We start from the raw sequence: 22,681 nt of genomic DNA on the forward strand, positions 1-22,681 counted from the left end.
TATGTAATCCAGTTTTCTATCCCAATCTTTGGGGACATCTTTGGGGATGTGTAAACTATCCAATCGCAAATGTCTTAGCATGACTAACATCAACATGTTTTTGTCTAGTGCAATGTGCCTAAAAATCGACAAAATATGCAAAGTATTTCAGCGACGTGGTTATCAACTCTTTCTGCGTCCTAAAAATTAAACCCCCCAGGGCGTTTTGACTGTTCCGGACGTTCCTGAAGGCAACACAGTACTTTACCTTTGTCCAATCACGTTGAGAACTCAGCCAGATGATTGGTGACGGAGGCAGGCCAGCGTTTATTTTGGCTCTGCTACTCATTTGTCTGCTGTCGCCGCCATTAAACAACACGGAGGCAATGTAAACCACGGAGAGTCGCGGATTTAAACGATGATTCGAGGTGTTCCAGGCTTTGCCGGGGATTGCTTTGTTCCGCCAGTGGTTAACGAGTCCATGAAGGTAAACATGTGAGAGGGCAGAGGAGTCGAAATCATTCGGATTGGGAAAGGTTTGATTGAGCCGGAGGAGGAGGAGAGGAGGAGAGGAGGGGGAGTGAACGAGAAGGGTTTGTTGTGGTTTTCGGCGGCGCAGCGCAGTCACGAAACGGTAAGATTATCACATTTTTCTTCACATGAATGAAATTATGACCTTTTCCATGACTGTATGCTCCGTCGTGCGCGTTAATCGTTGGATTTGATGGCAGTTAGCTCTATATATGCTAGGAGGTTAGCTCAGTAGCTAGCAAGCTAAAGCTAAAGACATAACTGCAGAGTAACGCAATAGTGTCTTTAGTCAGATGAGTTAAAACCGCGCTGTTAACCATTCTTCTTAGAGTTACGGATTATTAAGGATTCAAATCAAACACTCTAAAATGTAATCTTGCCAGTGTGTCATTGAATGTGCCCGATCAGATGCAGGTTAGTTTACAAACTGCTTGAGCATATGCTGGACGGAATTCTTATATCTAAACACAATGGTTTGTAATACCTGCTTATTCGAGATTATTCTCAGAGCTATTGTTTATGTCTCAACTCTAACGGGATTTTTCACAACAGTGCATCCAACTAAAGTAGTCCACAATGACGGAGCAGAGGATAAAGTGGGCCTGTGACTACTGCACCTATGAAAACTGGCCATCTGCAATCAAATGTACTATGTGCCGTGCACCGAGGTTGAGGGGACCCATTATTACAGAGGAACCTTACAAAAACAGTCCTGATCTGGACCCCGGGCTGGAGTGGGAGCCTTCTAGAAGTGAAAGTGGCAGCAGCCTCCTCATCTGTCCTGATTCCAGTGCCAGGCCTAGAGTCAGGTCACCCAGTATGGCTGAGATTGCCAATAAGTGGTCCTGCCAGATGTGCACCTATCTGAACTGGCCTCGTGCCATCCGTTGCACACAGTGCCTCTGTCAGCGCCCGAGGACCAGCAGCCCCACTGAGTCCCCACAGACGTCAGGCTCCAATGCAGGTTGCCGCCCTGCTCTCCACTCTCCTGTGGATACCTGTGAGGAGTATAATGACAGAAACAGACTCAACACCCACCAGCAGCACTGGACATGTACCGCCTGCACTTACCAGAACTGGCCCAGAACTACAAAATGTGTGGTGTGTGCCCTCCCCAGGCCCAACAACCAAGAAGCCATAGAGCTGGCAGAGTCTGCGGAGCCCTCACCCGTAATCAACGAGCAAGACAGGGCTCGGTGGAGGGGCAGTTGCAGCGAAGGCCAGGGGCAAAGGAGATCCCCTCCTATGCCCAAGAGGGAAGATCATGTCACTATGGATTTCCAGAGGATAGAGCTTGCAGCTGGAGCCATGAGCAAAGAGGAACAAGAAGTCGACTTCAAGAGGTTAAAGCAGATTAGGAACCGAATGAAGAAAACTGACTGGCTGTTTCTTAGTGCATGTGCTGGTGAGTTTTTTCCCCCCTTTCTACATTACATGTCATTTCTGCATGGATTAGGAGATCAGTTGGTTCATAGCAAATGAATGATGTGAAAATGTGCTTGTTTCTTAATTTTGTTTAAAAAGAATACACTCCCCGATGTCATGTTTTTCTTATAACAACACTTTTTTTTGTGTGTGTCTGTGATGTCATGCTAAGCGACAGCAAAGCATTGTACTCCAGACAGAGGTGGCAGTTATTGTCCCCAATGCAACACATTTTCTGTGTTATTACATTGCAGATGATGCATCACTCTGCAAAGTGCCAAGGTTGCACAGCACTAAGAGCCACTTTGTATTTTATAAATGAGTGACGGCATGACTCATTGTTTAGTCTCCAAATATTAGAGTACAGAAGAAATTCCTGCTGTGTTATTTCATAGGGCGGTGCCATCAGGTAAATACTGCTGACTGCAATGAAAAAACCATAAAATGTGGTAAAAGGGAAAGTAGGAATTTGGTCCAACTCACCACTGATGTTCCCAGTGCTTTTACTTGGGCTCTGAGAGCATCTTTGAGCAACTGAGAGGGTGTGAGTGCTTCCCAGCTGGTGGGGATGAATGGGCCGTCTGGGCAGCGTAGTGCAAGTGCAGCCCATGGAGCAGAGAGTCTCCTGGCTCACAGTCAATAGACCCTGTAAACAGTGGCGCGTATGTGCTGAACAGAGCCCCCCAAGAGGTAAAAATAACATTGACAGGACATTAAAAACAGTCAACAAAAAACAGAAGGAAAAAAAAACATGAGTGCAGCACATGATCAACGCCCCCTTGACCTTTGCACTGATTGAACTTGGCAGTATTTTTTTTTCTTTTTTCCCCTCTCCCTACCGCTGTCCTTAAAGACATGGGAAGACTCATGTATTAACTGTAAATATGGCTTTGCCTTTTGTCTTTTCTTCTTCTTCATACCATGTCTCTGACTCTTTACGGTTATACCGCATGTGCTCTTCAAAGTGTTTGTCAGTGGAGGAAGTGCCTGAGTCGAGTATGTTATGGCCAAGCACTTCCTCAGGTCTGAAAACACAATCTCACTTCACTTTACTGTGTTCCTGCAGTTCTACTTTAATGTTTTTTGTGCTCCGTACAAGAGCCAAAATCAGATGATTCCCATTGATTGTGCTTTCCCACAAAAGGAAGCGGACATGTTTTTGTATTATGGTTCTTTTGTTTCAGTGAAAAACCTAACTGGTGTCTCTTGCTGTTGCCGCTCTGTTTATATTTCGATGCGGTTCCTGATAATGTGGTGTGGGAGAAAAAAAACATTATCAAGGACCTCTGTTTGTTTTGCTTTCAGAAGATTAAATTAATCTCGACGATGAACTGAATTTTTCAGATGATTCAAAAAATGCAAGCCCACCACTTTGTAGTACTTATGGTGAGAGATATCGAGAAACAAACACAAACAGACATTGATTTCATTTGTTCCAGCACATTACTTTTAGATAATCATAGGTTACTGTGGAGCAGCTGATTGAGAAACAATGTCAGACTGTGTATTTGTTAAGCGCAGACCAATATTAGCTCAGTCTTTCACAACCTGCATGATGTGCATTGATCAGACTGTAGGCACTGCTGGGATCAGACATGCTCTCATGAAGCTGACCTTGTCAAGCATGCAAAGGCAAAATATTCTGACATGTTAGATCACTGAGGGCGTAATGAGGCATTCTAGTTGGGATAAAACCACAAACCATCATGCCTAAAAACCTCTGACCCATCTCTGGGTGATTGGGTCATTATGGGGACTAATATTACATAGCCTAATCTTATAATGGGTTGCAGTTGCTAAAACTTAAATGTCTTCATTTACATTAAATGAAAGGACCCATACAGCGCTCCGAAAGATAAAATACTGGTTAGGGCTGCCACAAACGATTAGTTTGATAGTCGACTAGTCACCGATTATTTTTGCGATTAGTCGACTAATCAGATCATGCATCCATTGGACGTAAAACGTACAGCTTATTGCACTAGCATGCATCTGCTCTTATATAACTATCATTAGCTTACAGCTTTAAGTGTTTATGGTATGTGCTAACTAAAAATAAAGACAAGATGATAGTTTATTAAATTTGAATGAAATTTGCAGATTGTTTCGGTGAAGTTTAATAAACTCCTTGCTATCTAAAATATAACGGGACACCGGAGTATATTCTCGAGCATCTCACACTTCTGATAATCAGTTGTCTTCTTGACGTTTATTCAGCTGTGTAAAAACTATAACTTTAATCTCAGCCAAACCGATTTACTCAGGAACAAATAAAATACAAAAAAAGCCAAACAATAACATTTTGAAGTTATCTAAGTGACTTAGGCTACGTTCACACTGCAGGTCTTATTGCTCAATTCCGATTTATTTATTTATTTATTTATTTATTTATTTATTTTTGGGTCTGCGTGTTCACACTACAAATAAAATGCGACAGCAAACGCGCTCTAGTGTGAACGCTCAAAGTGGCCCGCATGCGCAAAAGAAGACTTCACACACAACGCGCTCTGTTTAGACCCAGACCAAACAGTATTCTTTGACAGATGGCCGTTAATATAAAGACTTCGGACTTTACGTTTCCCAATTTTTGCTTTAAGTTATTTTGTTATTTACATAATAATGTAAATAACCTAATAATTATCCTTATTGCTGTTTTAGAGGAGCGGTGCTTCAAAGGATAGTTGCAGATTTCTGTCAGAATCTGCAGATTATACAGTACAAATAAAATGTTCACGTTTCTCCAACGATGTCTTCCCAACAGTCTCACTGACATCTACACTGGATGGCCAGGAAGCGCTCGTTCGCGATGTCTTCTCGGGCGCTTCTCCGGAGCTGATAATTGGCGTCTGTCTTGTGTCGGTGACGTAAAAGACGGATTTAATGCGACCTGACCGTTCAAACAGCAGTCGCTTTCTAAAACATCGGATATGTATCGGATTCAGTACCACATACGAAAGTGACCCAGATCGGATTTGAAAATATCGGATTTGTGCCATTCACACTGTCATACCATGATCGGATATAGGTCGCATAGGGTCAAAAAAATCGGATTTGATGCGCTTTCGCCTGCAGTGTGAACGTAGCCTTATATATATTTAACCTGAGTAGCGAAAGACTGCAGTGGGTTTGAAAACGATTTGCTGGGAGTTCGGTGTTCTCACGGGCTCTAGTGAGCCTTGCCCCCGGCTAGCTATCGAGCTAGTGGGTAACAGACGTCTCCGAAAAGCGCTTTTGAAAATATGTGGTGTCTTGATAAACTGAGCAGATATTTGAGGTTTATACAGTTACATTCTCGCCTGAAAATATGTTAAACGTTTATTTTGTGACCCAGAAAGAATAATAAGAGAAATATTAAAGCTAACTAGCTGCCGCCATTGTTGGAAACTGAGCTGGGCTGCGCTATGAATTCTGGGACAGAGCTACTTCTTCTTCTTCGGGGTTTAACGGCAGCTGGCATCCTTGTACATGCAGTGCTGCCATCTTCTGTTTCAGTCCGTTATTGCACTCTTAAATCCTACTACTTATTCCTGCGTCTTTTGTGATCTTACAAAGCTTCAAACGCCGCGTCAACTATTAAATCAGTCGTCGACGATTTTGATAGTCTACGTAATCGTGACTAGTTGACTAATCGTGGCAGGCCTATTACTGGTCAAGAAATCTGGTTTGCACTAATGCTTGCTCACCATGCCAATGCACATTACTTGACCATCCAATTACTTGTTTCTCGGTTTTCAGAAAGTCTTCATAACTTCTCTTTTATTGCTTTTGTTTTATATTACAAAGATTGGTATGAGTCACACAAGAAAGGTGTTTTTTTTGCAAACCTAGCTGCCTTAACCAGTAGGGTATCTATCCATTCCTGTTTATCAGGGACTTGATGCAGCAGTCTAATCAGTGATGTCATGGGAGACAGCCAGGTGAGAAACGTAATCTCTCCTGCATGTTTTAGGATTGCACTGGGTCTCCTCCCAGTTGGATATGCTAGAATCCCCTCAACTAAGAGCCATCCAGGAGGTATCATAGTCAACTGCCTGAACACTGACCCTCTTTCAAACTGCCATTCTCGTCATCCTATCTCTAAGGGTACACTAGTTGCAGATTGCTGATTTAAAAACAGCGGAAATGAGCAATCACTTCTTTTGGGTCACTACCCAGAGCTCATGGCCACAGGGAAGGGTAGGAACATAGATCGACCAGTAAATCAACAGCTTCAGCTTGACGCTGAGCTCACTCTTCACCACAACAAACTGGTTACAGCGTGCACATCAGTGCAGATGCCGTCAGTCTCCCACTCCACTCTTCCTCCAGTTGCAAACAAGATCCAGTGATACTTGAACCCCATGAACTACCACTGCTTTTTGCGTGACATTTGTGCTGTTGCGTCAGGGAGTAAGTAAATTTGTCTTGGGTCGGGTACCAGACTGCTATGATGATGATAACAAGAATTTAAGGATCCTAGCTATCATCTTGGTGAAACCTCGTTTGTCGATTGCACTGCAGTGCATGCTTTATTGGGAATCACTGTTTAAAAATGTAGTTCAGCATGTAACCACATGCTTGGGTAACAAAATATTGAACGAAGAGAAACCATTAAGCTGACCGATGGAAATGTTTTTTAAAGTTCATCACGTTTTAGTGCGGGCCTTCATATTCTGTGAGGCAGCCCACATTAAGTGTACTGCCTCACTTGAGCACACTTGATGTTGGCCTTCTATTAATGGTTTGGAAGAACAGAGCCCAGACAAAGGTTTACGGTTTGTTTATCTAAGTCTAAATTTAGCAAAACTGCCTGTATTCACTGAAAACGGGTCACCACATTCTTGAGTTCCTTTGAGGTCTCCCGCATAGCAACAGCTATTGCAACTCAAATCATTCTGCATGTATTTATAGATCTGTTTGCAAAATGTCACCCAGTATGTGTAAAATGAGAAGGGTCATGCTTGGAATGTTTTAGTCCAGATTCACTCAACTGTCCTCTTCCCTGCCTGAGAGAACATCCTGATGTAAGGCAGCCAGTTTAAATAAAGCAGCTCTTCCAGTGTCCTGTTTGCTACCTGGCTGTTTCACTCATAACAGATGTTGAGACTAGTAGGTTCAACACACTGTTCTATGTGTTACACAGCTCTCTGATAGCGCCACATTACAGCTACACTGCTCTGTCTGTTCTGCTATGTAGTAGCCCGACAGTGTGATAACTGTTCTTGCACCCGGTTAGCTCGTGGCTACATCTAAAGGTCATCAGAGCTGTCGAATGACATCAAGGCCCTATTTAATTTTTTTCCTCTAGTTGAATTTGTTTTACAAATTTCTCCCAGGTTTTAATAATAATAAATTGTGACTTGCGATGTTGTGTTAGCACATTTAAAGCTGTCTGTTACATCTTGCTTCTACAAGAACAGACTTGGGGATTGAAGCTGCTCCAAAAAATATATCTAAACCATTTTTAAACTGGATTTTAATTTTTATTTTATTTTTTTTTTTCTAAACCTTCCTTCCTTCCTCTCCTGCAGGCGTTGTGGAGGGAGACCTGGCGGCAGTAGAGGCTTATAAGTCATCCGGTGGCGACATTGCCCGACAGCTCACTGCAGACGAGGTGCAGCTCCTTAATCGGTCCTCAGCTTTTGATGTAGGCTTCACTCTGGTACATCTGGCTATTCGCTTTCAAAGGCAGGACATGCTCGCCATTCTGCTAACAGAGGTAAGCATAGTCTTGAATCTTTGAGCAAAAATTTGCCATAAGTTTTTAATCTTAAGAGGATTTATGTCAGTTTTTATAAAAAGATCCTAAAAATTCTAACATGCCTGTAAAGTCTTTATGTTACAGAAACTTTTCATTTTTAAGTGCTTTTTTTGTATTTCTCATTATCAGCCACAACAGCTTATAATTGCTCCTTACCAAGTGTGCTATATAATTAAAAATCGATGCTCTTAATGCATAGAATTACAGCAGAAAAGCACTTTTTTAGAATTAGGGGGGTATTAGAATTGGTGCTATTCTGTCATTGTTTCTTATGGGGCATGATAACAGAGTTGATGTGGTTTCGGAGAGCAAACAGTGATTAGGAAAAGGCACAGGAAGCATGTTGGCAAGCATAGAAAGGCAGGTCTTTACTATGCATGGGAGAGTTTGATCCCCAGTATGACAAATGCTTGGGTGGGTAAGGTGGACCAACTTCCTCTTTTGTGCTGCGTGAAATGCATGGGAACCATGTCTCGACGCCGTATGAGTTTGTGTCAAGGACCTCGTCTCTGTTTGAGAAGATTCACTAACACTACTAAAACTGGAATTGACAATTCAAACAAAATTGTGAGCAAGAGAAGACAACAGTGTATCCGAGTGCACAGGATGGCAGCGCATTCACTCTCGGCATGCAGTGTGGGTGAATACAATGCTTCTGTTTAATAGAATTGGCACTGTGCCTGCCCAGCTTTTGATGCTAACCCTCCTGGCGTGCTGCAGCTGATGGACAACATCTGGCGCGCTACCATAATGTCGTGGGTGGAGCTTGCGGTTTTGAATTTTCAGTTTGGGAGGGCAAGCATTTAGCATAACAAATCTTTTGGGGTAGTACATTTGCAGACGTATCTTAAGTGTAGATAAGTTAGCTTAGTTTTAGTTATATAGTCCAAAGTTCACATATTCATTTAATCTTTTAATTTCATTGTAAAATAAAAATTGTTAATCTGTGTGCATGTCTACAAGGTGAGCCAGCAAGCAGCCAAGTGCATCCCTTCCATGGTGTGTCCCGAGCTGACGGAGCAGATCCGCAGAGAGATTGCATCTTCACTACGTCAACGTAAAGGAGATTTCACCTGTTACTTCCTCACCGACTTGGTCACTTTTACTCTGCCCGCAGGTACTTGGGTCTTAATGATTATACCACTTTTTTTTTTTTTTTTTTTTATTGGTGTGTGTTTGTGCGTGTAATCTAACCTCTCTTCCTGTTTATCCCTTTATCAGTTTTGCTTTATGGGCCTGTGCTCGCAGAAATATATAATTTTTCCTGTAGCCTCAATATACAGCTCAGATTAAACTCCCACCCCAACAACCAGTCTTAATATTTGTCATGTCTGACACGGAATATTACTGGCTCCATTTACTCTGGAAGCAAACAATGGGGAAATAATTACTTTTGTGCTCTTTGGGATTCTATTCATGGCTTCTTTGTAGAATTTTCTTCTACAAAGTATAAATGTCTAAATTGTCAATGTGTGAACTTGAATGTAAGAATAGGACCCCGCCGCATTGCTCAGAGAAACATCAGCTCGTCCCTGTGGCATTATGTCTTCACTGAAATGACATGCACTTTACTTTTAAGAACACCCACTGTTCTGATCTAGTCCTGCTGCTGCCCCTGGGAGCAAAGATTATGAAGCCTTTGCATATAAATTCGAATTTTTGTGTGTGTGCGTCTAATGCCAAGCATTTCACTACAGAGTGAATTTGGCCCGAGGCCAGCTGCAGGGCACTCGCTCTCTCGCTTTGTCTGTTTGTGTCTCTCTTGCTCTCAGACAAAGCCAGTGCCATTCACTATTGAACCAGAGAACAGCCACCAGTGTTCTGGCTTTGTGTGTGCACAGTTCAATACACAGAGCTTGTATTTACAGTGTGCCATTGACAAAATGCCATCCAGTGAAGAACATCCCCTCTGTGTGTCATTACTGTAGCATTTATGTTGCCCTCGGCCTTGTCTACCATTAGGTTTTCATGCTCGTTATAACCTATCTTTCCCATGTTTCTCTGCAGATATAGAAGACTTGCCGCCTGCTGTCCAGGAGAAGTTGTTTGATGAGGTGTTAGATCGAGATGTGCAGAAAGGTACTGAAGATGTCATTCTTTATATCCTGTGTCATATTCTCAATCTGTCCAGTTGCATGTTTTCAGCCATTCACGTCCTGCAATAGAAGGGACTTTAAACTAGCATCTTCCCCGCCTGTGTTTGTCTTCAATCAGCTCCCCACCTCCTGCTTCGTCTTCTTTTCCTTCTCTAATTAGGTTAATTGAGCTCACTAGTTTCCCCTCCCACATACTTATCTAATGACACTCTCCCAGTGCAGCTGTGTGTGTGTTTTGTGTTTCAACGAAGATATAAAAGGAGTGTTATGACCCATTTAAGCCACCTTAAAGTGGGCTACTGGATAGAGCTGCCTTGAGTTTCTGGTGCAGAATATGATTGCATATTCAGGGAGATGTGTTTAATAATATTTCACGATGGGAAGAGAAATGCAGAAAAGCAGGTTTTGCATTTTTGTCCCTGCGGAAATGGTGGCTGCAGCAGCTGCACATCTGAAACGCTTAACGCAGCATCTATGCAATCCCATGCTGAGTTTTTGGAAACACAATTTTTTGTTTTGATTCTTTTCATTAAACTATCAAATATATTAGCGGAGAAAATAAGTACAGCCAGTGTAAAACAAGTTCCTCTTTTGTGTTTTCACTGCAACAACACGGAACTTGATTAATTATTGTCTTGGAGTCCTCAACACCCAATCGCACATTTATATCTGTTTATAGAACTGGAAGAGGAATCTCCTGTTATCAACTGGTCTCTGGAGCTGGGGACACGCCTGGACAGTCGCCTCTACGCCTTGTGGAACCGCACTGCCGGAGACTGCCTGTTGGACTCTGTTCTGCAGGCCACCTGGGGCATCTACGACAAGGACTCTGTCCTCCGCAAGGCTCTCCACGACAGCCTGCACGACTGCTCCCACTGGTGAGAGGCTCAGCCCTACACAGTTCCTGTAGTCTGATACTTGACACTTGAAAATTTTCACAGGCTGCTCTCGGTTCATGTTGCATATTCAAAAATGGCCTCGTGTTATCTGCATAAAAACAAAGCGAGAGCAGACGAACTGAAAGAAATAAACTGCAAACAAGACTGGACACATTAAAACAACAACAAAAAGTCGTTCATCATTTCCCCCTCTACCAAGTTATGCTATTTTATTTAATTAGACTTTATTGTATTGATTCGATTCACTTTAACACAAGCACTTTGTTTTTTTTTTTCTTTGTGAATTTATGACCTGTTTACATCATAATTATATTTATTCTAAAGTTTTTGCTATATTCTTGGAATACGAGTGACTGTAAATCCAGATTTTCAAACTGGTGTATAACAGAATATTCTTTCTAGAGGACATGCCTATAGACTACACTCATACAAGACAAAAAACATGGGTAAAAGTCCTTTTAATGAGCATTACAGGTGCGTGGATTGTTCTGTTTATGTATAATTAAGACCTCTGGCACTTAAAGTGTAGCTCTTTTGAAGCTCTGTAAATGGATACATAAAGTAATCCATTCTATACAAGCAGGCTGAGCTCGAGGTCACCTTTAATTCAATAAGCTTTGAAAATAGTATAATAATATTCTTTTTTTTTAAATAGGTTTTACACACGCTGGAAGGAGTGGGAGTCATGGTACTCGCAGAGCTTTGGTTTACATTTCTCCCTCAGAGAGGAGCAGTGGCAGGAAGACTGGGCCTTCATTCTGTCTTTGGCCAGCCAGGTAATTGTTATTGTCTCTGGTTTACAGCCTACCTTCACTTCCATTCAGTTTAAAGACAGTGGTGCATTTTACATTTTTTATTTTTTGGTCTACAAAAGAAATAGAAGCTGGAAAATGATGTATAAATTGATGCACTAACAAAGGCAAAACGGGAAGGTTTATGACCAAAACGTCTGTCTCCAAAATATTTACATAACAATAGTCCCTTTCCTCTCTTGCATTGTTTGCATATTCATTAGACTCTTGCAGCACTCCAGTCAGCAAAAGCGTGTGAGTCATATTGCAATAATTGTGGGAAAACATCAAAATTGCAATGCATCGCCTGTATTTGATCAAGGAAAGGCAACTCATAAGATAGTTGGATGCATTTATATTTTGCTCACTCAACTCAAAAACTGTCATTTACAAACAGCTATCCTCAAAGAAACTCAATATGCACAATTAATACAGTTGAACAAATGTCAATTAAATAAGCCCTTTTACATTGAAATCATTTGAAACTGTCTTTTCAAAGCTAGAAGCTGATCTGCTTAATATCTTGACATGAACACAATCAGTCTGTTCGTGGAGCCTCTTCCATCTGGTCTCTAACACCGGGTAGTCGTGTTACGTGCACAACGCTCACTCCGCCGCCTCAAACAGGCCGATAGGTTATCTCGTCAGTACGGGCGTGCGGTTATATAATTCAACAGGCTGACACCGCAGTTGCAAGTAGATTAATTGTGCTTGCCAACTTCACGACACCACCAGAAGTGCAAAACATATTTTAGTGTAGCTATTGATTTGCTGTTTTGTCAGATTCTGTTGCTGCAGTGACCTCGACCACGGTGTGGTTTTTTTTTTTTTTTTTTAAACAACCCTATTTGAGGAAATAAAGGTCTGCATAAAGCACAAGCTACTGAAACTATGAACTATTGTCATATATGTGCATTAGTCTAAATGGGAAAAGACAGTCGGAAGGGTCGCACTGTGCATGGTGGATCATGTGTGAATGACAGATAGGACATAAGCAATTTACTACTGATCCCCTAAGATGAAGTTGTAGACAGCTCATCTACCGGCACGCCTGCTGAAGCAGCACTCTCTCTCCCCAGCATGTGACCTTGGGATTTACAGGCATTTAGCTTAGAGCCACTCTACCAGCAGCACAAACAAACACAGCAAAAGCTACCAAGCAATGACCTCGTCTCAGGCTTTGACGGCAACGGAGAGATGAGAGCCGAAGGATAAAAACCAAGCTTTTTAAATCCCATCCCACAAGGCTGAAACTTTGAAACCCCTTTTTATGCGATAGATCATTGCAGCAGTAGAATATTTAAAAGTGCTTATGTAATGTGCCCAATGAGAAGGAAAGAAAAGCGTTCATACTCGTGCATAAGATACTTTTCTCTTTGCAGTATGATCACAATGCCTAACTATTCTTATGCTTTTTCTTTTTCTCCTCTTTTTAGCCCGGGGCCAGCCTAGAGCAGACCCACATTTTTGTTCTTGCACATATTCTTCGAAGACCCATCATAGTCTACGGAGTGAAATACTACAAAAGTTTCCGTGGGGAAACGTTAGGATACACTCGTTTTCAAGGTGAGGCATCGTGTGGCTGTAATACAAAACGGTGTTCTCAACTCAGATCCTGAACTTGTAAAGGGTGTCAGATCTTGGAAAAAAAATGGAAACGGAGTACTGACACTTGCTGATGGGTATGTTTCTTAATATTTATTGATGTGACTATCATAGGTGAAGCTTTGGACCCTCGTGTGTGCACTGTAGAGGGTGTAGTAGTCACTTATGTTACAGCGCTGCTAATAATTAGAAAGTTTTTTTCCTCTCCCCCAGCGCTATCTGCTTGCTGAAAAGGTCAAATGACCACAGTTGTAATTTAAGCAGAAAGAACTTTTTAAAATTGAGTGCAATTTGTGATAAACTGACCCCGGTGAGCTTCGCTGTTCATTTCTAACATTTATTATGGCGTGAGCCAGCTTTAAACACCTGCAGCAACACCACATGAAACAAGGCCATTAGAATTACTCATACAGACAGGCTATTGTGTATGAGATGCAGAGTGAGCACAGCTGGAGTGCGTGGCTGCCAGAATATCTTGACCTCATTCGGTGTGCTGCACTGATAATTTGAATAAATAAAATGGTCTCTGATGCCTCGCTGTGTATCTGTTCCGTTTAGGGTGCAGCCTGGTTATGATGGCCTGCCTTAATTACGGTAATTATGTGTGTAGACTGAAACCATAGCTTTTGTGTACATTGCACGCTAAGTGTTTAGTGATTGCTGGTGTGCTTTTGGAGCTGGAAGCTGGCCTGTCAGAAGCCAGAGGGTTGAGGGCGGGTGCACTTCTGAAAAAGCAGAGCATCAGGCTGCACCGCGGAGCTCGTCTCTGCTCAAAAAGAACCGGTTGTTTTCAGCGGGCTAAAAAGCAGCCGCCTCTAGCGTCAGGTCAAATCTGAGAGTGCGCTCGGCCTCGGCTGACATTTGCACACAATTTGAGCGAACAGTTGCCGAGCCTGTTCCTGGCCGATGCCTCGAGTGCTGTGGCGTGCAGCACCTTTTGACTAGTTTGTGTGTCTTCAGGTGTGTACCTGCCTCTGTTATGGGAGCAGAGCTTCTGCTGGAAGAGCCCCATTGCCCTGGGCTACACACGGGGTCACTTCTCGGCCCTGGTGGCTATGGAGAACGACGGCTACGACAATCGCGGTGCGGGCGCCAACCTCAATACTGACGACGATGTCACAGTCACTTTCCTGCCATTGGTGGACAGCGAAAGGAAGCTGCTGCATATTCACTTCCTGTCTGCACAAGAGGTAGGAACTGTGGTTGTGCTGTAAAACTGCAGATTTGTTAATTTTTTTTAAAAATGTTTTTTTAATTTAACTTTAAAAAGCAGGTAATTGGGTAATTTTGAGAAGTGTATTTTGGTATTACTGTAAATATTTTTGAACTTTACTGCTTTTTTTGGGGGGGGGGTGGAACTGACAGAGGAGGCGGAGCTGGAGGTGGCAGAGGAGACAAAGGTCCTAATTTTTTTTTAATTTTTATTTTCTTACTGGGAGTGACCAGGATGGACAAGATTAAGATTTAGTACATCACGGGGACAGCTTAGGTCTAGTGGTTTGGAGATGTGCAGAGGAGGGATGGTGTTTGATTTGAGCTTCTGGGAAGGAGGATTCATGGATGTAGTGAAGGAGGATAAAAAGACAGACGAGGATGCTAGGGATAGTGTGATTATGGAGACGGCTGATCCACTGTAGCGGCTAATGAAGAATATTAGAAAGCCTAGCAGGGTTATTCCAGCTCAATTTCCAAAAAGAACTGTGCTGACTGTATTTAAAGCCCAGCCTACAAGGCTAGGTTAAAATATGTGTAGGTGGGATGTTGGGATGTGAAGAAACAGCAGTTGGATCAATTACCCAGTGTATTTTGACTTGTAGACAAGCTGGTTTCACCATGTGGCCATGTAATAATGTAGCGCACTACCAGATGTTATAAGCCTTTCACTTGTACCATTTCTGAGTCACAGTACTTAAAACTGCATTAATCTTAAAATATGAAAAATCTACCAGTTGTATTTAATACTTGTTGCATTTCATCAAAACTGAATCTACAGTTTGGATGGAGCGGCCTTTGTAATAAAAATTCCAGTTTTGGTAGCAGTGCCTCGTGAAACGACTAACAATCTTTAGCATTAGTTTCAGTGATTTTGGCTGTAGACCAGTTTTAGCTTTGTTTTTTGCAAATTAGTCTTGATGCAGGAAAGCTTTTAACATGTGCTATTGTGAGGTGAAAGCGTGTTTCTGAACATTACTAATAGCATGTTTTGTGTGTGACTTCAGATGGGCAACGAGGAGCAGCAGGAAAAGCTGCTGAGGGAATGGCTGGACTGCTGCGTGACAGAAGGAGGCATGCTGGCTGCCATGCAGAAGAGCTCTCGCCGCCGTAACCACCCCTTGGTCACCCAGATGGTGGAGAAGTGGTTGGACAGATACCGCCAGATCCACCCCTGTGCCTCTCTCTCCGACGGCGAGGAAGAGGACGATGAAGACGAGTGAGTGAGGGGGAAGTAGAGAAGAGAGAAAAGAGCTCTTAAATCTGTGGAATGGACATTATAGGGTCTGGGAGAGACTACCTTGCTATCTACATTTCCCCTTCCCCTCCCTCCTTTCTCCAAAAATGTAAATCTTTAACTTGTAATAATGCATGTGTTCTGTGAGCTCTGTGGTAGAGAAGATACCAGCACCATCAAACAGAATCCTGATTACTGCTCCCATGAACGCAAGTCCACTTGGTTTGCCTCCCTATAGTCCTTACCGGTTATCTTGATGCTTCCTGTCAAGGTAATTATCTCACCGTGAGAGAAGTAATAGCTCATATAGGAAAAATATACTGTATTTAAGGAAATCCTGAAGCTGCACTAGATGGCAAAGTTCATTTATACAGAATTGCCTGACAGAAATTTTTGCTTCAAACTGAGAGGATGATAATCCTTTTTGTGTGTGTGTGTGTGTGTATGTTTAAGGTTTACAGAGCACTTGTTTTCCTGATTGCTGATCCCCTCTACAAAGCCCCATTTGATGTTGAATTTATTTATTTGTTCAGAAGAGTTGGCACGCGGAGGCGATACCCTTTGTTCTGCCCCGTTTTATCTGTTTTTTGGTTGCGTTTTTTTTTTTTTTTTTTTTTTTTTGATCTTTTCAGTTGAAGTATTGAAGTATTTTATTTTGCACAGATTATACATAAATTCTGTGAGGGGGGGGGGACATACAGGCTTACTGACATTTCTATGTGTGACACAGTTTGTGTTTGAGTGGGTGGTGGTGATGATGCTGGTGGGGGAAAGAAAACCAAACGCCCCGCCTCTTTCAGTGGACAGCGTTAATATTAAATTTGACTCACTTGCACCTACTTACTTACTTGCATTGTTCATTAATTCCCACCGTTAAATTCGTTGTTTGAATTGGTGACGCCACACACGCACGATTGCTTTTCCTTCCTGTTATAGCTGAAGTCACTGGGTGATGGTGGATCGGGAATGTTTGATCACACACAAGGACACAGCCAATAATGTTCACATCGTGCACCCACATCATCTAAATATAAGTAGGATCACTGCAGTATGGAGTTCTCTATAGTGCAAATCACGGTTAATTTTAGAAGCATGTCATAAACTGTATGTAAAAGATGGCTTTAGCCTCGGTACCATCACTTATTGGTTAGTAAAGTTATGTTGTAAAGGCTCAAATTGAATATTTACATCTTGGCCATCATGGTGCTTGATAGTGGGGCTAATTTGGCCAAGAAAAATACACATTCAGGACAAGATGGGCCCCACATTAGCTTTATCATCATTTTTAACTCAGACGTGGGCCGTAATTTGCAACGTGCAAAACAACAGTTTAGACAAAATTAAATACAAATTTTATTAAAGTTTAAATTTCTGAATAAGACTTTTAATATTAATTAACCTGCAGGGTTCTTTTTGTAGCCAAAGAGTTTCCCCCTGCTGGCAATATGAAGAACTGCAGGTTTAAGGCACTTTTCACTTATGTTCCATACATTCATCTTTTATATACAGTCTGTTACTTTACCCCCTCAGCAGGATTTTGTTTAAAACTTACAGAATTACTAGATCAAGAGAGTTTTATAAAAACAGACCACCCCCCCCCCCTTTAAATTAATTGTTCTGGGACTAAACAATGTGAGATTGTTTTTGTTTTTCATTCAATAAGAAGTTATTTCTTGTAGCCCCAAATACTGGATTTCATTCTATTTCAGTATTGTCTTCATCCCCCCCACCACCACCAAGTATTGGGGCTTTACACTTGTGATAAAGCCCTGATATTGTGATTTTTATTTTATTTTTTTCATAATTATGAAATATACACTTGCTGATCACTTTATGAAGTACACCATGCTAATACCGTGTGGACTTTTTTTTTTTTTTTTTTTTTTTTTTTTTTTTTGCCTTCAGAATGAGCTTCATTTTTCATAGCATACAATTAAAATTGTATTAGAAACAGTGCTCTGAGATTTTGATCATATTGACATAATAGCATCACACAGTTGCTGCAGATTTGTTGGCTGCACGTTCATGCTAATCCATGATGTGACTCTCCCGTTCTACCACATCTGAAAAGGTGCGCAGTGAGATCTGGTGACAAGCACAGCAGATTGTCACATTGAGAAACAAGTCTGAGAAGACTTGAGCTTTGTGATATAGCGCTATCCTGCTGGAAGCGGCCATCAGAAGATGGGTATACTGTGGTCAGAAAGGGATTGAGATGGTCAGCAGCATTACTCAATAATAAATTGGTACCAACAGGATCAAAAAGTACCAAGAAAATATCCCATCACTCAATCACTGATACAAGGAACGATTGATCCATGCTAGGAATTTGGTGTTATCATCTAAATGTTGCAGCAGAAGTCAAGACATGCAAACCAGGCAACATTTTTCCAGTCTTCTTCTTCTGTTGTCCAATTTGACAAATCTTCAAATTGTAGCTTCAACTTCCTGTTCTTATCAGACAGACACAGCACGCATGTGATCTTCTGCTGTTGTACGCCACCTGCTTCAAGGTTCGATGCGTTGCGCTTTCAGAGATGCTCTCCTGCATGCTCCGTGCACGATTAATGCACTTTCACCCAGAGAAGTGCCACTCACCTTTCTTCTCTACTGTGCGGGGAAATTCCCAGTAGATCAGTAGTTTCTGATATACTTACTAAAATCACCTTGCTTCTGCATTCTGCTGGACCTTTGAAGGCCAATCTTGACTGTACATGGCTAAATGTGATTATTTTCTTGCTGTGACATTTGCTGAGTTAACAAACAGGTGTACCTAATGAAGCGGCCAGTGCATGTACATGACAAGGGAGTAAACTTGTTTTACATGAAAATCAAGAAGTCAGTACAGACGGCTGGTTCTCAGAATCGTATCTTTCTTATCTTTTTTTTTTTTTTTTATCTTTCTTTTTTTTTATTTGAACTGCACTGAATGCTAAATGTTCACCTTGTACAAGAAACAAATACAAATACTCACACTAAAAACAAAAACATACTGCTGGCTGCCTCTTCTGCTATTGTTGGGACACTAAATAAGAGTTTCAGCTATTGCTCTTACAGAGTACAGGATGCCCCAAAGAACCTGGCCTTCATTAGAACAAAGGAAATATTAAGGAGCAGGTAGAGAGGGGGGATCACATAGGACTATGGTTATAGGAACATTTAACTAGGCAATACGAATCTAACAGGACTCCTCAAAACTCTTTAACACCAAAAAAATGTGTGAATGTGTCCTTTTTATAAAAATACCACGATGGAGAGGATGATGGAGAGAAATATTCAATATTCAGACGAACCAGATCAGTCTTTGTGTTTTCTTTTTTCCTTTTATAGACAATTATTTTGCGGGGGGGAGGGGCGGGAGGAGAAACAATATCTGCAAAAAAAAGTGTTATTCCTGAGTCATTAAGAAACCATGCTGAATTTAACCCTTTCCTGTCTTCAGTGTGAAATGTGCTCACAGAAGGGACTGGGTCACCATGTCTAACAAGACTGCCATTATGATTAGTTAGCCATCAGACGCTTCTCTGCAGAGAACTGGATGCATCGCTGAGCTTTTAGGAACTAAAAGTACAAAATAACTTCTTTTCAAAAGCTTCAGCTGCAATTACGTGTTTAATGAATGGCTTTACGTTAATCACCAACTGCTTTAAAAAGTAGTAAGTTGGAGACACTTAAAACTCAAAAATTCTCACACTGTGTACAAGTGCCCTCTAGTGGTGAAAAGCTGGAACTCCAGCTGTGACAGGTGTCAAATGTACCACTGCCAGGAAAGGGTTAAAGCCCACTTTTGATTACTATAATTGATGAACAATCTTTTTCTTTAATTTGATAAATATATATAAGCTGATAATCCATTTTTAGTCATTCACACTGATGATAAAAAGAAAAAAACAATATTAATAATAATTCTCTTCTGAGGCATAATTGGGGGCCTAAATAACACACACTTGTTACATAATGAGGATTGGAGCTGGGTGAAGAAGAGGCGGGGAAGATTAGGAGCGCTGTCAGGGGTCATACGATCCAGTAACGTATGATGCCAAAGGTTTTTCTTTTTCTTTTTTTCTTTTTTTTTTTCTCTTGTTCAGTTGGTGTGTTTAGAAGTGGGCTTACATTTCCCATGAGCTCTGAGGTGGGTGGTACGGTGGGGGCAGCTGAACAGAGTCTCATCGGGTAATCCCGGAGCACTAAAAACACTGGACTCTGTGTCCACAATCATAGGCATGTCCCAAAGAAAGACAAAAATACATCATCATCAAAGAGTAAAGTCGGTAACTGAACCCAAAGAGACAGAGAGTAAAAACTAAAAGGGTTAAAAGTACAAATTTCCCGGAACACTTCTTTTGTTCCCAGTTGCTGGCTGGATTTTTAGCAGGCAGCCGCTTGTGTCGTTTCACTGTCTCTTGGTCCCAGTTGGTCAGTTGCTTTGATTGGTTGTTTCTGAGTGTCAACAGGCCGGATGAGATGCTGCCGTATGTATCCTTTCTGCTGCTATTGCTCGGTGAGGTGCTCTCTAGTGTCGCCGTGTTTAGAGGGCTGGTTGGGCGATGGGGCCTGGGAGGGGTGTGTACCAGAGGGCAAGGTGTGGGCGATGGGCACCCCACCAGGCACCATGCCCTCTAAAGCCCCTGGGATGCCGCCCGGAGCCACTCCAACCACACCTGGCGGGTATCTGGGGAGGGAAAAGGTCAGAGGTTAGTGGTGCCGACACGAGCCTAACCCCCACGTACAACCGTGAAAGACAGGATTCTGTGCAAAGACCTCATCATCTAGTGAAACTGCTACTTCTTTTCCACCTTTTCAGGAACGTGTTTAAGAGTTACTTAGCTTTCAGGCTGAATTTTCAGATTCAGAAAGGTCCAAATTAATGTGAATAAAATTGGAATTTCTTGTCGTTTTAATATGTCCAGAAAAATATGCAGCCAGATTAGACTAAACATGAAACAGGTGCAAGATGGGGAAAGAGAGGGAGACTCAACAGATGGCCAGACAAGAGTTTTTGCTGTTTACTAACTTTTTACACTTCAAACAATTTAAAAAAGACATTAATTACTTCTCTAAGATCAGAACCAGGTTGCGGAAGCTACCAGGCTTTAATTTCATAAAGCTAGAAGCAATGAGGGAGCGGAGGTAGAGAAGAATCCATTAAACTTTGGCGTACATCTGGATCACATTCCTTAAAACAGGACGTGGGCATTGGTGGAGCATGAACTCTCCAGGCGATCTTCCTGTTTATAGGGATTACATTAATCAACATACTTTGGAAAGTATTTCTTGCCTTGCTTATTGATTTGTTTCTTCAGCTTAGATTAAATATGAAACTGTTTCAGTTTCATTATGGTAATTAAAATAAAAAGGCAAGATACTGTTTGGTCTATAAATGCACATAATCTGCTCATAGCTCGTAAAGTTTTAGTGCCTAATTTAAAGATGATTGGGTCATAATTGATATAAAAAGGAGAAAACACAATCCTCTCATGAAAGAAGCAGCACATGTTCTATTTATCAATGAGCCACATATTTTTCTTTCCCATCAATTTTCTTTTATTGTTTTAAAAAAAAAAATGCAGTTATGCAGTTATCTTAATACTTCCTGAAACACAGACTTCCTGAGACTGTTTGGTGGAAAAGAGCTAATATGTCACATTAGTTAGGGGGGGAAATGGGTGTGGAAATCACAGTAAAATCCATCAACCAGAGAAGGAGAAAATAGCCGGAAAGAACATTCCCAAATACCTATAAGAAGGAAACCACGAAGCATGACTCCATCCATGGAAGTGCACCTCAGTGGTTTCATGTCATGCTTTCTGTGACACTCAAAAACCCACATTCACTGCTACCCATCTCTACTCTGTGTTCATTCAAACAGGTAAGTGCTGAAGGGGAACTACAGGAGGGACACACATCAGGTGAGCTCAGGAGGTGAGAGGGTCTTATATCCAGGACCTCCAACCGGAGGCTGTTGGCCCCAGATGATCGTATTTACCTGGTCCTGATCTAGGCATTAATTTTGTCTTGGGGGATGCCGGTTGTTACGCCTGGAAGAGTTTGGTTCACTTGGCTGCGTGAAAGAAGCACATGGAGGTGGAAATGCTGAGATCAAGAATGGCGAAGAGTGGGACAATGTGGACAGAATTTATTTCTGCTGCTAAGGGGAAGCGTTAGCGGATGAGATGCTAGGCTCTACAGGAGTGGTGAGCTAACCTATAAAAACCACCGATCTATCAAGACATCTTTTACAACTGTATAAAGGCGGAGCAAACGAAGGAAATTGCTCTAGTTTATGATACTTTAGTGTAGCTCACAGGTGATAAAACTGTTGTTCTTAAAATGAAAATAATGGCTGTATTTTCAGTCCTTACCTGTAGGCAGCGCCATTATGCTCAGGGTGAACGCCTGGCTGATCCATGACCGCCCACGGTGCCGTAGTGACAAAGAACTCCTTGTTGACGCAGTTTCGTAGGCTGTCAGGGATACGGCCTGTCACGAGACACGCGTTCAGCTTAAAAGAGCTGCATAAATCTGACACACTCGAAGGCTACGACTTGTTACAGGGCATGAGCGGCCAGGCTATGCAAAGTGTTAATGAGTTCAGACTGACAAACATATCAGGCTTAGATACACAAATGCAAATTAGGACCATTTAACAATCAGTTTTTTAAATTCTTTTTTTTTTTTGGCCAGGGTGGCGGCAAGGCCAGCCCCCGAGAGCCACTCTGTGTCGTGAAGCTAAGGATAACATCAATTAAGAGGTCCAGATCTAATAAAGGCTGCCGAGGGTCTATTGAAGTGGAAATGTGACATCTGGGAAAGAAAAGATGTGCAACAGGTCACGCGGGAGACCGCACCGAGGCGCGGGCCTCCATAATGAAGCCGTGGATGTTTAGTTTCGATGGATGTTGGACAACAAAATTAAAACGCGGCGGCTTACCGGTGATGGCTCTTCGGATCTCGGTAGCTGCGGCCTCCCTCATTTCCAGTGAGGCCTGCTCGCTGTACCAGGCTGTGTGTGGCGTGCAGATCAGGTTTGGAGCATCTTTCAGTGGGCCCTGAGCAAAACTACAGCACACAGTCAAATTAATACAGTAGGCACATTTTCTCCAACAAGCACATGATGACAGAATTATATTAAAACAAACATCAATAACAGGCTGTACCGGATTTTG

The 22,681-nt window shown here is 42.0% G+C and overlaps 3 protein-coding genes across 10 annotated transcripts in view; 1 reads left to right on the forward strand and 2 right to left on the reverse strand.

Annotated features, from left to right (window-relative positions):
- fam53b (family with sequence similarity 53 member B) overlaps positions 1-10,157 on the reverse strand; it is a 30,515-nt gene extending 20,358 nt beyond the window's left edge. The window contains exon 1 of the mRNA XM_040039151.1: positions 10,147-10,157. The gene's annotated coding sequence lies outside the window, so the exon portion shown is untranslated. The remainder of the gene's footprint in view (positions 1-10,146) is intronic.
- zranb1a (zinc finger, RAN-binding domain containing 1a) lies at positions 301-16,850 on the forward strand. 2 transcript variants are annotated; one of them, XM_040039140.1, is made up of 10 exons: positions 301-613; positions 1,063-1,915; positions 7,446-7,633; positions 8,639-8,792; positions 9,683-9,754; positions 10,451-10,649; positions 11,326-11,446; positions 12,898-13,027; positions 14,027-14,256; positions 15,286-16,850. In XM_040039140.1, the coding sequence occupies exons 2-10, from the start codon at positions 1,087-1,089 to the stop codon at positions 15,499-15,501; spliced, it is 2,139 nt and encodes a 712-aa protein (XP_039895074.1). In that variant the 5' UTR covers positions 301-613; positions 1,063-1,086; the 3' UTR covers positions 15,502-16,850. The 2 variants fall into 2 exon arrangements, with proteins under 2 accessions (XP_039895074.1, XP_039895075.1); XM_040039141.1 differs by lacking the exon at positions 301-613 and having other exon boundaries at positions 677-1,915.
- Positions 16,851-18,429: 1,579 nt separating this feature from the next.
- The window catches only part of LOC120738090 (C-terminal-binding protein 2), a 95,092-nt gene continuing 90,840 nt past the window's right edge, over positions 18,430-22,681 (reverse strand). For 5 of the 7 annotated variants that reach the window (XM_040039146.1, XM_040039143.1, XM_040039144.1 and 2 more), the window contains 3 exons: positions 22,447-22,574; positions 21,878-21,995; positions 18,430-20,187 (listed from right to left, as the gene is read on the reverse strand). In XM_040039146.1, the coding sequence (XP_039895080.1) occupies positions 20,007-20,187; positions 21,878-21,995; positions 22,447-22,574 (427 nt within the window). In that variant the 3' untranslated portion in view covers positions 18,430-20,006. Of the gene's footprint in view, positions 20,188-21,022; positions 21,577-21,877; positions 21,996-22,446; positions 22,575-22,681 lie in introns of those variants that run through there. The other 2 variants (XM_040039149.1, XM_040039148.1) reach the window with 2 other exon arrangements.

The sequence above is a fragment of the Simochromis diagramma genome, unplaced genomic scaffold (genome assembly GCF_900408965.1).
Source record: "Simochromis diagramma unplaced genomic scaffold, fSimDia1.1 OVJJ01000402.1, whole genome shotgun sequence".
Taxonomy (NCBI): domain Eukaryota; kingdom Metazoa; phylum Chordata; class Actinopteri; order Cichliformes; family Cichlidae; genus Simochromis; species Simochromis diagramma.

Coding starts and splice junctions, on each gene's coding strand:
- zranb1a (XM_040039140.1), top strand. CDS start 1,087: ATGACGGAGCAGAGGATAAAGTGGGCCTGTGACTACTGCACCTATGAA. Junction 8,793..9,682: donor CACTTTTACTCTGCCCGCAG/GTACTTGGGTCT, acceptor GTTTCTCTGCAG/ATATAGAAGACTTGCCGCCT. Junction 14,257..15,285: donor ACTTCCTGTCTGCACAAGAG/GTAGGAACTGTG, acceptor GTGTGACTTCAG/ATGGGCAACGAGGAGCAGCA.